This window comes from Misgurnus anguillicaudatus, chromosome 20, assembly GCF_027580225.2.
Source record: "Misgurnus anguillicaudatus chromosome 20, ASM2758022v2, whole genome shotgun sequence".
NCBI classification, from domain to species: domain Eukaryota; kingdom Metazoa; phylum Chordata; class Actinopteri; order Cypriniformes; family Cobitidae; genus Misgurnus; species Misgurnus anguillicaudatus.
The window spans coordinates 15176473-15191327 of NC_073356.2; the positions used below are offsets into that span (position 1 = coordinate 15176473).

At 36.3% G+C, this 14855-nt stretch overlaps 1 protein-coding gene across 1 annotated transcript; it reads right to left on the reverse strand.

Moving 5' to 3' along the window:
• Positions 1-11439: 11439 nt before the first annotated feature.
• pex11b (peroxisomal biogenesis factor 11 beta) lies at positions 11440-14837 on the reverse strand. The gene is made up of 4 exons (XM_055219904.2): positions 14536-14837; positions 13677-13792; positions 13360-13561; positions 11440-12988 (listed from the first exon to the last, which is right to left on the reverse strand). Exons 1-4 carry the CDS (start codon positions 14592-14594, stop codon positions 12562-12564), a joined length of 804 nt encoding a protein of 267 aa, XP_055075879.1. The 5' UTR covers positions 14595-14837; the 3' UTR covers positions 11440-12561.
• Positions 14838-14855: the final 18 nt, after the last annotated feature.

Sequence of the window (14855 nt, forward strand, 5' to 3'; positions counted from 1 at the left end):
ACCATTTTATGGCACATAACCTTTACATAAATAGTGACTAATACTTTCACTTAGCATTCTGTTATCAAAGGCATAATGTAACAAAAACATCAAGGGTTTTAAACAATTCTAATCACTTCAGTCTCTGCACATGACCACAGTACAATGAGGTCCACTATGCAATTTTCTAAAAAGCCACACAAAAGCAACGATTTCACTGCACCAACCCACTAACCAACTTTCCAGGAAACACTGCCAGCCGTGACAGTTATGGGGTATTTTGGGGCACAGGAAAGAAGGGCGTGTTGGATCATGAGAAAGGAAGGGTTTGTTTGAGGTCACCCTGTGGTGTGATCAGAAAGCAGGTTTACACTGGCTCTTAAAATATTATTCAAGGTTTGGGCACATGAGCTTGGAACAGTGGAAAATGGCACGTCATTGCAGACAGAAATGTCCGTACTAAATATATTAGGGATGCCAGTGATGTTTGCATACTGTTACGTGCCATGTTGCTGCCGGTGGACATGAGCAGTTATCGGAAAGAATGTACGGAGAAGGGCTGGAATTTATATTAGAGAAAATGATTGTTATTGTCTACTTAAACATGTCTTGATACCAAACAAAACCAAATATCTTCTTATTGTAAGCTGCTAAGCAGTTAAAAGTCAATGACATCAATCATTTGTTTTTCATTGATCAAGTAGTGGCACATGTTGTCATCCCAATATATTCAAGTGCACACACATTTTTTTTTGCCAGTTATGCAAAAAAGAGCAGTTAAAAGATTTTGCCACTCAAGGATGCATAAATGCAATTAAAATTTGCATTCGTTTGGTGAACTAACCCTTTAACGCACCCCATAGTGAGCATACCTCCCAGTCATACATTGTCTTGAGTTTCTTTGCGTGAGATGACCACCATAGCTGGACCACCCTGATCTTAGCGCTTCTGTAAAATGTAATCACAGATCCTCATTAGAGCCTCCAGCCTCCTGACCTGCATCTCTTGGCTGCTTTTCATAGTTTTCATTACCTCTCCCAGGTGTCCAGTGGCTGCCGTTCTTGCTTTCTATAAGCTCTGCAAAGCGAGACAATAATGGCTTTTTCTGTGTCCCCGTGTAACATAGAGCACACCAGACAACAGCACATTCTCAGATTGCATGAGATCTTTGATTCTTTACTGTGTGTGTGCATGTATGTGTGTGTGTGTGTGTGTGTGTGTGTGTGTGTGTGTGTGTGTGTGTGTGTGTGTGTGTGTGTGTGTGTGTGTGTGTGTGTGTGTGTGTGTGTTACTGAAATCCAAATGGCCAGACTCAGACCTCTTCGCTGTTGGTCTCATAGGGCTTTATGCCCAGCTATGCCACAGTATCTGTTCATCCGGGGGTGGTGAGGCTGAACGCAGTCGAGCAGTTTTGTCAGACTAAAAGCAAGCATGGTACAAGAGATGAAGGAACGAGAATGAGACAAATGTTCTGTGTCTGTGTGAGGCTATTGACATATGCAACTCTACAATATACTGTATCACAAATTAGCTAAATATCGCAAATGTGCATATTGCAATAGTTTGAAATTAACTGAATTATTTTAATACATAAACATAACAAAAGGTTATGTATGGTCAAAGTGTTGGAAAAGAGGCTGCACATGAATGTTATGCCTATGTGTGTTCTGACATGTGGAAGTTAATTAACCAATCAGAAAGAACATGAAACATGTATGCTTGTTATATAATTTTCACTCTTTAAAGAGCACCTATTGTCTGATTCATGTTTTTACATTTCCTTTGGTGTGTAAGGTTGTATTAGTAGATGTTAATGATATGCAAAAGGTACACACCCCAAAGTAAACGATGACACGAGTTATCGTTTCAATGTAAATCTCTTTTCTTGGACTACAACAAACACACAGATTGTAGGCAACAGTTTACTTCCTGGGATTGGTAATGTAGACAAGACTGACATTATCATAATTCCTCCCGCTAACTCCTGTTAGCATTGCATTGTGACCGAATCTTTCAAACATGGTAAGGAGCGTCACATTTCCGGCTGACATAAGAGGTATTCGGGCCAATCACAAAGTACAGATTAGCTGGCCAATCAGCGACACAGAGCTTTTCAAATCTGTGCATTTCAGGAAGAGAGTGAAATCTGGAGCTACAAAAATACGGTATGTGGAAAATAATGTGTTTTTTTAACCATAAACCACACGAACACATTGTATTATGCCAAATTCACAAAATAACGTTGTTTTTTGGCAATGAAATTGATGCACTTTAAATCTCTTTGTATCGCATATCGTATATTGCACTATTTAGTGAGTTATCACATTTCTTATCAATATCATGCAGCTTAACTCCACATCAATCAGTGAATTAAAACAAAACAGTGATATAAAGTAAATCGTTAAAAAAAAACGTACAATTATTAGAAAAATAAGTAATGATTTCCCACCCCTAACCCTGTCTCAAATCCCAACATCACTGGAGCAAAAGCAGATCAAAATGTACAAATCACACTTTCGCTGAAGGTGACGTCATGTGCATACCCTTTATTCGAAAAACAGTAGGTGACCTACTACTTCCGGCAAGATCCTGACAGGTTCATTTTGCTATTCCATGAGCCCCCGGGAGAGGAGTTATCCAACAAAGAAGAAGATGGAGGGGCGTTGTTTTATTCAAAAATGTCCAAAAGTGGTAACACATCTTTATTCAAATGCAAATACACATATTAAACACACAGCTGTCCTTTGTGTATAAATTGCGCTAGTTTAATATCATTCCAATTTAGCGACTAACTTCTTGTTATGACAACATATGTCATGACGTGATGTTTCAACATGGCGAATGTACTACATCCGAATTCATTCATACTATCCATATTCACACTACTGTATATAGAACAGTGGCAGCTTGTGATTGCTTATCCGAGGGGCGCTAATTCAAAATAAGTGTTCGGATTGTCATGTGTGTTGCTTGCGTTTTCAAAATATGTGTTTGTTGCGTCATGTAAACCATGTGCATCATGTGTTTAGTCAAAATAAGTGCCTGCTGCACACGCGTCAAAACCGTTTATGATAAAAGAGACACTCACGTTCACAAATATCTGACAAAACGTGAGCGTCTCTTTGATCATAAACCCTTAGACGCGTCTGCAGCAGGCACTTATTTTGACAAGACACATGATGCACACAGGATCTTTCGAAACGCAGAACACATATTTTGAAAAAAGGAACCACACACATGACGGGCTACATACATGTTGTGATGAACTTCGCTTCGAGCGCCCTCGAAAAAGGAAGTCACCGGCCGCCACTGATATAAAACATACTGTTTAACTGTTAATGAGTAGGTACTTCATCTAATTCAGTACTGTCACAGGATGCGATTTTGGATGAAGCGGTAGTGACAAAATAGTTTGTCCATTTAGGGCTACTGTAGAAACATGATGGCGACTTCCATGTAAGCAGACCCATGGTGTATGTAGATACAAATGGCTCATACTAATGTAATAAAAACAATACAGTTTATTATGTAAGGTCTTTGTACACCCCTGATAATATAGTTATGTATATTATATTGCATTTCTGTCAAGATATCCTTCTAAAAGTCACACATTGCACCTTTAAGTATATTTTAGTATTCAGGTATACCTTATTTTTACCTGGATAAGACAAGTGAACAAAACTAGAACTTTTCTGTTGTATTCAGAAATATATACTGTATTGCTACATTTTTATTGCCGAGGACATCTTGTGTTACATCAACAGCCAGTGAAGAGTAAACAGTCTGAGTTTCAGCTCAGTGGCACCATTGGAAACAGCAGGCGGCTGTCACTGGCAGTGAGTCTGTTATCTCTGCTTTATCTCAGCTCAGCAGCAGTGAGCCACAGACCTCACGTAGGCAACAGCAGATCACTCTTCACCCCAAACAAACCTCTGCTGTTTATCAAGATCACAGACACAGCTATAGAGGCTGGATGACCACGACACCAAAGCATCTGTTGAAAATCTCACTTTTTAAAAGCAGCAAAGCATGCAAAAACCATGTGAGGAACATGGGAGTAGTGTACGCTTATGTGCTATGAATATAAGATGTTGATGTGCAGTTACTAGGATGCTCTGGATGGTTATTTCTATGGTGCTCTTTATGTTTGCTGAATTAAAAAGTCTTTGTAATATTCCCCAGCAAGCAATAGCTATTATTGTACCATTTAGGTTAACTAGACCCAATATAGTCTGGCTATGAGTAACACACTTATAGCCAAAATAAACTTGCATTTGGTTACATGTAGTTTTTGCCAAAATAACTATAGTGAGATGTATGATATTCCATCATGTAAGCAAAATAAACAGTGAAGATGTTTGGTTTCATTTGATTTTTTAAATATTATTTATTAATTTATTTTTAATAATGTAATTGTTAATTTTAGTAATTTAAATTTTAATTAAATTTTTTATCTAATTTAGTTTTAATTTAATTTAATTTAATTTAATTTAATTTAATTTAATTTAATTTAATTTAATTTAATTTAATTTAATTTAATTTAATTTAATTTAATTTAATTTAATTTAATTTAATTTAATTTAATTTAATTACAAATGTAGCATTGTTTTAGCATAGACTTCTGGGCTGTGTTTGGACGGTCCATGTCTTTTAAACACAAAATTTCTGGTCTCATATGACGCAGTCCCCTTTTCAATTTTATTTATTTGTTTTTAATTTTATATCAAGTTTTTTACTGCACTGTAAAAAAAAATCCGTAGAAATTGCAGCTGGGTTGCCGGTAATACCATAGATTTAAATTTATGTTTTTACTGGCAACATTTTGTTCAAAGTTAAATGAACATTAAACATTTACAAGTCTTTGTCTTTACAGAGTAAAACTAAAAAACAGCATCAAGCAAAACATTCTGGGAAACAAAATCTGAAGCAAAAAAACAGAAAAATATAAAGGTTGATGATGATTTCTGGTTCCCAGAATGCTTTGCATGAGGCTGTTATAGTTTTATTCTGTAAAGATAAAGACTTGTTAATATTTAAAATTTATTTAACTTTGAACAAACTCTTGCCAGTAAATAACATACATTTAAATCTACGGTAAATTACCGGCAACCCAGCTGCAATAACTTTGTAATTTCTACAGAATTTTTTTACAGTGTGTTATTGTCCACCTATCAAAATCCTAATTCTGACTTCTTTTTCGAGGGGGCACAAATACAGCCCACCATGTGCTCGTCATGTCAAAATATGTGCTTGGCGCATTTGAGATACGTCGAAAGGGTTTATGATAAAAGAGACGCTTACAAAATACTCACAAGACACTAATTTAGCACTAAACTCTGATTTGAGATTAAGTGAGTAAACCCGTTTGAGGCATTTGCAGCAGGTACGTATTTTGACAAGATGCATGATGCACATAGGTTTGCAAAACCACAGAACACATATTTTGAATTTGCGCCCCTCGAAAGAGAAGTCACCGGCCACCACTGCAGAAGTTACACGCCTATGTTTTACTTTACAGTAAGTTTTATCTTCTTATTATGAACAGAATGCTACAAAAGGGCAGAACACTTTGTTTAAATGTGCTGAAAATGATTTCATTGTAAACCACTAAAGATTTATTTTTTATATCTTTGATTTGTTATGCCCTTAGGCACTACGCCAAGCCACACACAGAGACTCCCAGAGGATTCTGGGATACATTGGAGCAGGAGGCTTGATCTGCAGCACGTAGCTGCCGTATTTTTACTCCCCGATGACAGGAGGACAAACACGATTGGGTATATTTGGTTGTCACTCCCTTTCTGCAGGCCCTGAGAGATCTGTGCTATAGATTCAGACTCATACCAAACTGCTTCCCTCATAAACTCAATGGCCAAGTACAATGTTGTTAGTAATTTAATACCTCTGTTGCAATTCATTCATGGTGTGGGAAATGGAACAAAAATAATTTTTAGCATACTTGCTATGATTAAGCTAAACACTTGCTATGGTAATAAAAACATCGGTTTAAACCATTAAAATCTGTTAAAATCGTTCAAGGACAGGAAGCAGCTTGGGAAATGAATCTTGTTTTAATGTAAACACAGAGATCATCCTGCTCATTATGCAACTCAAACACATTGAAAATTTGAGGAATGTGTTGTCACCCTTTGCATGAAGACATCTTCATGCACCCAAATTACCTCTCGTTCATCTATCCAAAAATGTATAGAGATGCAGCTCGCAACAGATGAAGCTGCTTTGTGAATTAAAGAAACAATAAAATAAAGAAAAAATATAAAAGAGACAATGTGATCGACAAAAGATATAGTAGAAAGATACATAATGTGAAATGCTTTAAATACCATGGTACAGTGATGATATCAGATGGTGATACCATAGTACTTTGATATATTGTATATCATTGATATCATTTTTATTGTGGTACAGGGTATTTAAAAGAACATGGTACTATCATGTTTCAAAAAAGCACGAGTAAACTGTCAGTAAAAAAGCTATCACTGGGAGCCTTTTAAAAGGTCCTAATATGTACCATTTAGGTACAGATATATACCTCTGATGTATTTTTGTCTTTTGAGGTACTAATATGCACTACAAGTACAAAGGTACTTTTGAAACATATGATCTCAAGGAACAATTTCTATAAATAGTTTTTCTTTTTTGTTTCATTGTTTTCTCATTGTTTTTTCCTATGTTCTTACCATTGTCGCTTGGGGTTAGAATCACTTTCTGTTACATTTTTAGACATCCTAACCCAAACCTGAACTTTAACCACAACTCCAGGCAAGAATAGTTTTAAAAGCGGAAGAAAAACATGTAGAAACCAATAAAATTACATCCTAACCCAAATGCCAAATCTAACCCCAACCCCAAGTGACAATGATTTAATGGGGGGAATAATGGGGAAACAATACATAACATGACATGAAAAAGAAAGTCGTGCCACAGACATGAGAAATATTTATAGAAATTTGTGCAAGTGTCACAAAAAAGTGCTCAAGGCATGAAAAAAGCTGAATTTCGTGCCATGGACACGAATAAATTGATAAAATTTTGCTTGACTATAACACAACTTTCAATGAGATCATGTTGGTATCATTTAGATATATACCTCTGAGGTATGTTTGTCTTTTGAGGTACTAATATGCACTAGTTATACAAAGGTGTACTTTTTGAAATAGACTGATCTCACGGAAAGTCGTGTTATATTCACGTAAATTTTGATTAATTTATTCGTGTCCATGGCATGAAATTCAGCTTTTTTCGTGCCTTGAGCACAAATTTCTTTTTCGTGTCACACACAAAGTTCTATAAATAGTTTTTCGTGTCCGTGGCACAACTTTCTTTTTCATGCCATTGATTTTATGTATTGATTTCTCGTTGTTTTCTTATTTTCTTACCATTGTCGCTTGGGTTAGAATCACTTTCTGTTACATTTTTAGACATCCAAACCCCAACTCAAACCCCAACTCCAGGCAAGAATAATTTTAATAGCGGAAGAAAAACATGTAGAAACCAATACATAAAATTACATCCAAACCCAAAATCTAACCCCAACCCCAAGCGACAATGATTTAAAAATGGGGGGGAGGGATGAGAAAACAATACATAAAATGACATGAAAAAGAAAGTCGTGCCACAGACATGGGAAACTATTAGATATTATGCGAGTGTCACAAAAAAGACATTCGTGCTCAAGGCACAAAAAAGCTGAATTGTGTGCCATGGGCATGAATAAATTGATAAATATGAATTTATTTTTTCATGTCCGTGGCACGACTCTTTCTTTTCATGTCATTTTATGTATTGTTTTCTCGTTTTTTCTATTTTTTTACCATTGTCACATCCTAACCCAAACCCCAACTCCAGGCAAGAATAGTTTTAAAACAACACCAAAGAGTTTTTTTACCTTAAAAAAACGTTTCCAAAAAAGTTTCAGTCGTTCATTCACTCGAAACAGGGTGAACGGCACTTTCACATTCGCTTTGCAGCCCTCTATCGGCCAAAACCTCACTAAAGAAGTTTCCAACCATCGGGTCGCGGTCCTGTAGTTCGAGTGAAAACTACAAAAACTTGCTTTACGGCAGACCTACAATCCAATCAGAGCCAGCTTAGCTGCAGTGGTAATGGACAATTCCGCTTCTAACCTGTAGAGGGAGCAAAGAGCAAAAACTCTTTAGTGTTGCTTTAAAAGCAGAAGAAAAACATGTAGAAACCAATACATAAAAGTACATCCAAATCTAACCCCAACCTCAAGTAACAATGATTTAAAAATGGGGGGGGGGTTAGAAAACAATACATAAAATGACAAGAAAAAGAAAGTTGTGCCACAGACACGAAGAATTATTTATAGAAATATGTGTGAATGACATGAAAAAGACATTCGTGCTCAAGGCACAGAAAAAGTTGAATTCCATGCCATGGACACAAATAAATTAATCACATTTGTCATGACTATTAAATGACTTACTGTGAGATCATGTTGTTTTGAAAGGGTACCATCCTAGTGACAGCATTTGTACCTTTTTTCTGAGTGTTGAATATCAAAACACAATATAAGCATCTTTCAGACATCTTTTAATGTAAACACTGGATTTATACAGTACGTGCCTTAATGCCTTAGACTACTTCTGAAAATCCCACTTTCCAGGACTATGATAAGGATTTTGGAAAACATGGGATGTTGGATTATAGGGGTATCTACTATTCATTTTTTTCATGTCTTTGTGGTATTGTAACTTCTTTATAATCTTGTTCTCAGAAAACCCATAACCTTGATGTTAACAGTGTAATCCCACCTCACCTCATTCATTTTCCCTCTATATGCAGGTTTTTGCACAATGCACCATTTAGATAAATGTCACAGCGCATCAACCTTTAGTAAGGACATTGTCAACCTCTCTTCCTCCCGAATCCCACTCAGCCCTGCCGCATGTATCTGGCTCATTTGCAGACACAGGACATGAGGGCTGATCCTTATCACCATGTAGATCTGATAGTATTGTGTGCATTATAAAGAAACATCCAGACATTGAAACAATTTCTGTATGAATCAACTGTTGACAAAAGATAAGCCCTAAACCTATATAGGGTACAATTTTGTTAAAGAGAGATAGATATCGTTACTTTACAGTACAATTATACAGTGTGACGGGAAAGAAGTCCATTCAAAGAAGCATATCAACAAAATGATCTTTGGTATAGAGGATGTTTGAGAAATTATTCTTATGATGATGACATTCCTTTTATTCAGTATGTAGTGATGTACTGTGTGTATACATTAACATATGATGTTTATGGAAATATCTTAATGTTCTGGATAAGGTCATACTTTATTAATCCACAGACGGAGACATTTGGGCAACAAAATGTGTGCTGTAACACCTGCAACACTGTGCAATGATCTACACCTGCCAGTTACCCTTAGTGCAGATGTACCATAGTAAAATCTGTCATCACATCTGAACTGCTTAGTTAGTCATTCTGATCTTTTACAACATTAAGAGAGAGGATGTGGGTCAAATAAACAAGTCGATCAGTGTGGGAGTGTTACACAGTATCTGAATCACTCTAGTAATGAATCTGAATCAGTAATCAGACAGACGCCCCATCTGTGCTCATTCACATTTCAACAAGCGTGAAAATCCCTTCAAAATGTAAAAAAAAAACACACAAATACATTGCCATCATGAAATAAACATAATATACCCATACATGAAAATGAAAAGCTATAATTAGAAAATGAAAGCTAATGATGTGATATTTAGAATACAACAATTTTCGCTAACACACGAATGCAAATCTTTAATAAATCGTAATTTCAGAGGGAAAACATGTTTCCTTTAACAGCTGTGACAATTGTTAATTTTTTTTTCACATCAGCTCGTCTCCTAAAACGTCACTCATTTATATAAAAGCATCTGTCCATTGGTATGATTTGTTTCCGGTTGGTTAATGTTAAGTCATGTCTCCCCCTAGTGGCAATGTAATGCATTACACTATGAATGCAAGGGGAAATGTTTTAAATACAAAATATTGCTGTCATAAAGAATATGAATCCATGACAAAATGTTAGCCCAACAAGAAGCAAATCAGGTTTATAATGTCAATACTAAAGTGACAAAACATTCTTTAAATCTTTGTATGCCAGTCAGTTCAATCATCTTTTAATTTTAATTTTTGAGCTTTTATTTGATGTCATCACAAGTGTCACACAAAAATAAAAGTTTCCTGATAGTGAACTCACTATCCCAGACGTACAGTACTGTGCAAAAGTCAGAATTAGATTTGTTGTTTTTGCTATGTTATAGTGATCATAATTGTTTCTCAGTCTCTTTAAAAGTGCACTGTGTAACATTTAGGAGGATCTCTTGACAGAAATGCAATATAATCTACACAACTCTATTTTCAGTGGTGTATAAAGACCTTACATAATGAACACTGTTATGTGTTTATTACCTTAGAATGAGACATTTTTATCTACATACACTGCGGGTCCCCTTACATGGAAGTCGCCATTTTGTGCCGCCATGTTTCTACAGTAGCCCTAAACGGACAAACTTCTGTACAGAGCGAGTTTTGTCACTACTGTATTTTGTCTTAAAGAACATGTTTGTCCTTGTGGCAGCTACCGTAGCTTCTCTATGCGTTTCAGGGAATGGTGGACTGAGCCGTTGGTTGCAATTCACAATCTCACTGCTAGATGCCACTAAAATCTACACACTGCACCTTTAATAGAATACATCCAGAAAATACAGGAAATGTGTATGTAGTATTATAAACTGTAAAAAAAAATGTAAACTGATGTGTCAAGTTTTTTGGTTAAGCTCCCCTTTAACTTGAGCAATAGCAGGAAACCTTATTACAATTACATCCTAATTTCAAAGAAATTAGTCTTTTTACTTCAAAAATGCTCAAGATGTGTTTAGTGCCAAGAGAGATCACACTAAACACCGACGATGCTTAAAGAAGACATTTTTTCCTTGTATTTTCTGTTTGTATCTTAATAAAATAGATTGAAAAATAAAAATGGATGGACATTAAAAAGCTTCTAAAACGAGTCTGGTGGTGGTGGCCTAAGACTTTTGACCAGTACTGTATGTCCAGTGGTGGTAATGGCTAAGATTCCCGGTTTAGGGGAGATATGCATTTATAAACAAAATTGTCATAGAGTTTAACTTAATTGTATTTAATAGAGGTGTTCATGAATTTTAATTGTTGATTGCTGTATGTATTGATGTATTGTTGTAATGTTTAACTATTTTTTTAGCCTGGAGCCCATTAACATCTGGCAAAGGGACTACCAATGAAAACTAGCCCTAGGGCTAATTTGGGTACATTAACATATACAAATGTTAATTAATGTACACTGTCCCTTTTCTAAATAAATAAATAAAAATAAATAAATAAATAAAGTTGAGTCCATTACACCAATGAAAGAAAGAAAACCTCATATGATAATTTTGGTTAACTGCTCCTTTAATAACAAAAGTTAACAAGATTAGGTTACAATAAATTTGTAGGCATTATTTATTTCAAAATGTACATTTGCAGCAGGTTAACATTCAGTACCTCAGTGATGCATAGCATTAACATTCAGGAAATCCCCATAGCTTATAATACAATTTGAATAACATAAATTAGATAGATGTCAGTGATTCTGTTTCAGATCATTTCAAAAACAATTTTCAATACTTATAATACATTTAGCTTGTTCCTTTTTTCAAAACCTTTGCAGATGATCTTTTTTTTATTATTGCAAAGGTAAGTTACTCATTTAAAAACTAGTTTGTAACAATTGTAGATGTTCATTGTAGCACATACATATTAAGGCTGCTTAAACGTTCAGGTGACACGTATGAATTGAGCAGTGTCCTTGTATAATTCAGTTTGCTTAAGAGTGTAGCATAAATTAGAAATTTGGTAATGATGTTTAAAGATCAGTGAAATTTAGTATTTCAGGGTGAATCTCACAAAAATATTAAAAGTGTGGGTTATTTAATAATTAATTGCAATTATTATTACAAACATTAAGAGTTTTGCATGACATTTTCATGACAATAAAAACTAATTTCCAGGAGCCTGCATTAATCTTTTAATCATAAAAATAACAAAACAAAGCCAACCACAGAAAACTTAAGTCAAACAAATAGGCTTTGTTTTTGATATAAAAATGCAAGATGTTTCTTTTCAGAATTTGGGTAAAGTAATACTCATTTCTGTGTGAGATTCACTACACAAGAGATGAAAGATGTCAATTGTATATGGAGACAAGTGTGTCATTTGTATTTCTGAGCTGAATTAAGCTTATGGGGTAACATGAAAGCAGTTTCACTCCAGATCAGGCCATTCTCAGACATCAATTACTTAAAAGGCTTTCCTTAAACAAGCCTTTATTGTTCGCTTTTTTTTACCAAGACGACACCATCTCTTTTTTTAAGTTTGTTCCACACATACAGAAAAGAAAGTCCTGCCAAACCTGCAATTAAACTGGAACGAAGACCTTCTTCTTTCCACTATCTACAAAACCTCACACAAGTTTTTGATCTACATAAACAGAGTATGTAGTGCTAGACAAGTCTCTCAGGGCTTGAGTTTAAGCCAGGGGTGAACTATGATGAGGATGGACAGGATAGATGACGTGAGGCCGCAGGCGCCCACGATGCCCGGCCCAGTAGGGTACAGACCGAGGCGGTCAAGTGGAATGAAAACGTCACAGAGGTTCTTCAGCAGGTCCAGGAACAGTGGAGGGTTGTTGCGCAGGACCGTGATCAGCAGGTGGAGCTGCTTGTTGAGTCTGGCTGATATCAGGGGGAGAGGAGGCAGTGGAGACTGGGCTGAGGATGGAGAGACGGTCAGAGAGATATCTCCGTTCTCTGGGGTGGGAGTGAGGGGGGAAGAACTGGAGTTAAAGCTTTTAGCCGAACTGCTGCGGGACTCTCTCTCCATCAGCAGATGGATTTCATATGCGTCTCGGGTCAAGCTGAGGATGAGGGCGAACAAGTAGTATCTGTTCAAAGGAAACGAGACAAATATTGGGTTTTTAGAAAGTGTATGCTTGAATGCACTGTGGTTTTGGTTAAAAGAATCTGCCAAATGCATAAATTCACTTGTAAAAATACATGTTATAAAATGGTTCCAGCCCTTGAGTCTGATTGGTTGTTGTCTTTTAGTGATGTGAAGCTATGAAAGTTGTGTTGACGTATATTTTCTTTGCTTAAATATTTATATTGTATGGTAACCATTTTTTACAAGCAAAGAGGTATCTAATAATGTACCTTATTGTACTTAAAAATCACACACTAGGAAATACAGAACACAACTATTAACACTAAACAACAACTAAAGTTAACTTAGCAAAGAGATGCAGCTATAACTCACCTAAATGACCTCTGACTCCACTTGTTTTGGTCCAGCTCAGGAAGCAGTCCTGTTTTACCAGCCCACAGTACATTATCACAGGCAAAATACATTGCTTTGTTTAAATGGGTGACCGTGATGCAAAGACGCAGCACACAGTCTGACAGATGTACAGAGCGTTTGGCTGCCTCCAGAGCTTCTGCAGAGTTCCCTAACCGCATCACTGAAAACATACAGATGCATTTCATCCATTAAAGTCAGGGAAGGGATATTATTATCATCCAGTTTTGTGGGGCTAGATTGCTCTGGTAAAACAGTTCTGAATGATATAAACTTACGTTTTCTGGTCAAGCTCATGTGAGACTCTAGATGTTTAATAGTGTTGAGAAGTTCTGCACTCGCGCCTCCTTTCTGCAGCGTATATCCCAGAAGCGTACATGCATACTGGGCAGCCCTGTTTAAACACAACCACCAATCAATCCATTTATAAAAACAAAAACTAATTTAAATTAAATGGCATTTGCAAAGAAAGTTGAGAGATTTTAAAAAAATTGATTCTGAGCAATTACTTTGGATTTAGCACAGTATGGAAATATGATCATAGTAATTTATTATGGTATTTACATGGCACTCCAATGAATGGGCAATGACGAATGTTAAAAAATATGCGTGTAATTCCATAAAATATCCAGTGAATACCAAGCTTTATCAAATGTATCCAAATTAAAATGAAAGCTGTCCCTAAACAAGACAACTAAACAGCGCTGCTCAATGTACATTACTGTACACATATAAGAAGAACTTGCCGTGTGTGTGTGACATCAGAGTAGCGCGAGAGCGATTTGAAATCAGCCTCCTCCGTGTAATTGCTCAAATAGTTCTCGCGGTACTTTGATGTCATGTGTGTCTCGGTTCTTGCAGCGCTGTGTAAACTTATCCATTATTTGTATATAGGAGGAAAAGTTATTTCTTACTCCTCAGCGTGAGAAATGCAAGATGTGGCGTATGACCTGACTAAATGCATGTGTCTTACGTTGAATGCGTACAACTTGAGAGCCTCGAAATAGCATTGTACTTCAAAGATGTAAAAGCAGGATTAGCTATAAGCTAGCTCCATCTGCCAAAATGCAGCCTTGTGTCGCAAAAATATTAACCTTCATGCGGAAAGTAAACAAATGTATGTGGTGATTTGTGTACCTGAACACGCGCTCTTTGGCTTGACTCTGCGCGCTGAATCTCACCCATGACTCCATCATACAGCACAACCAGAGGGCCCGTGTGTCCTTTACACGTGGATTTACCGCAGCTCGCGCCGTTACAAAGAAGGTAAACTGACTGACAGATGTTATTTTAAATTGTCAGTAAATTTATACAGTTGACTGCATTCTGACGATTGAATAATTTCTCATTTTCGCCATGTAGCTGCTGCGTTTCAATAGCGCTGATATTTTCACAATCAACGGCAGCTTACAAGGGACAAACTGTTCGCGTTTGGTAAATTCAAATTCTTGTTCTTT

Coding starts and splice junctions, on each gene's coding strand:
- pex11b (XM_055219904.2), bottom strand. CDS start 14,594: ATGATGGAGTCATGGGTGAGATTCAGCGCGCAGAGTCAAGCCAAAGAG. Junction 13,562..13,676: donor CATGAGCTTGACCAGAAAAC/GTAAGTTTATAT, acceptor GTATGTTTTCAG/TGATGCGGTTAGGGAACTCT. Junction 12,989..13,359: donor TGGAGTCAGAGGTCATTTAG/GTGAGTTATAGC, acceptor TCCTTTGAACAG/ATACTACTTGTTCGCCCTCA.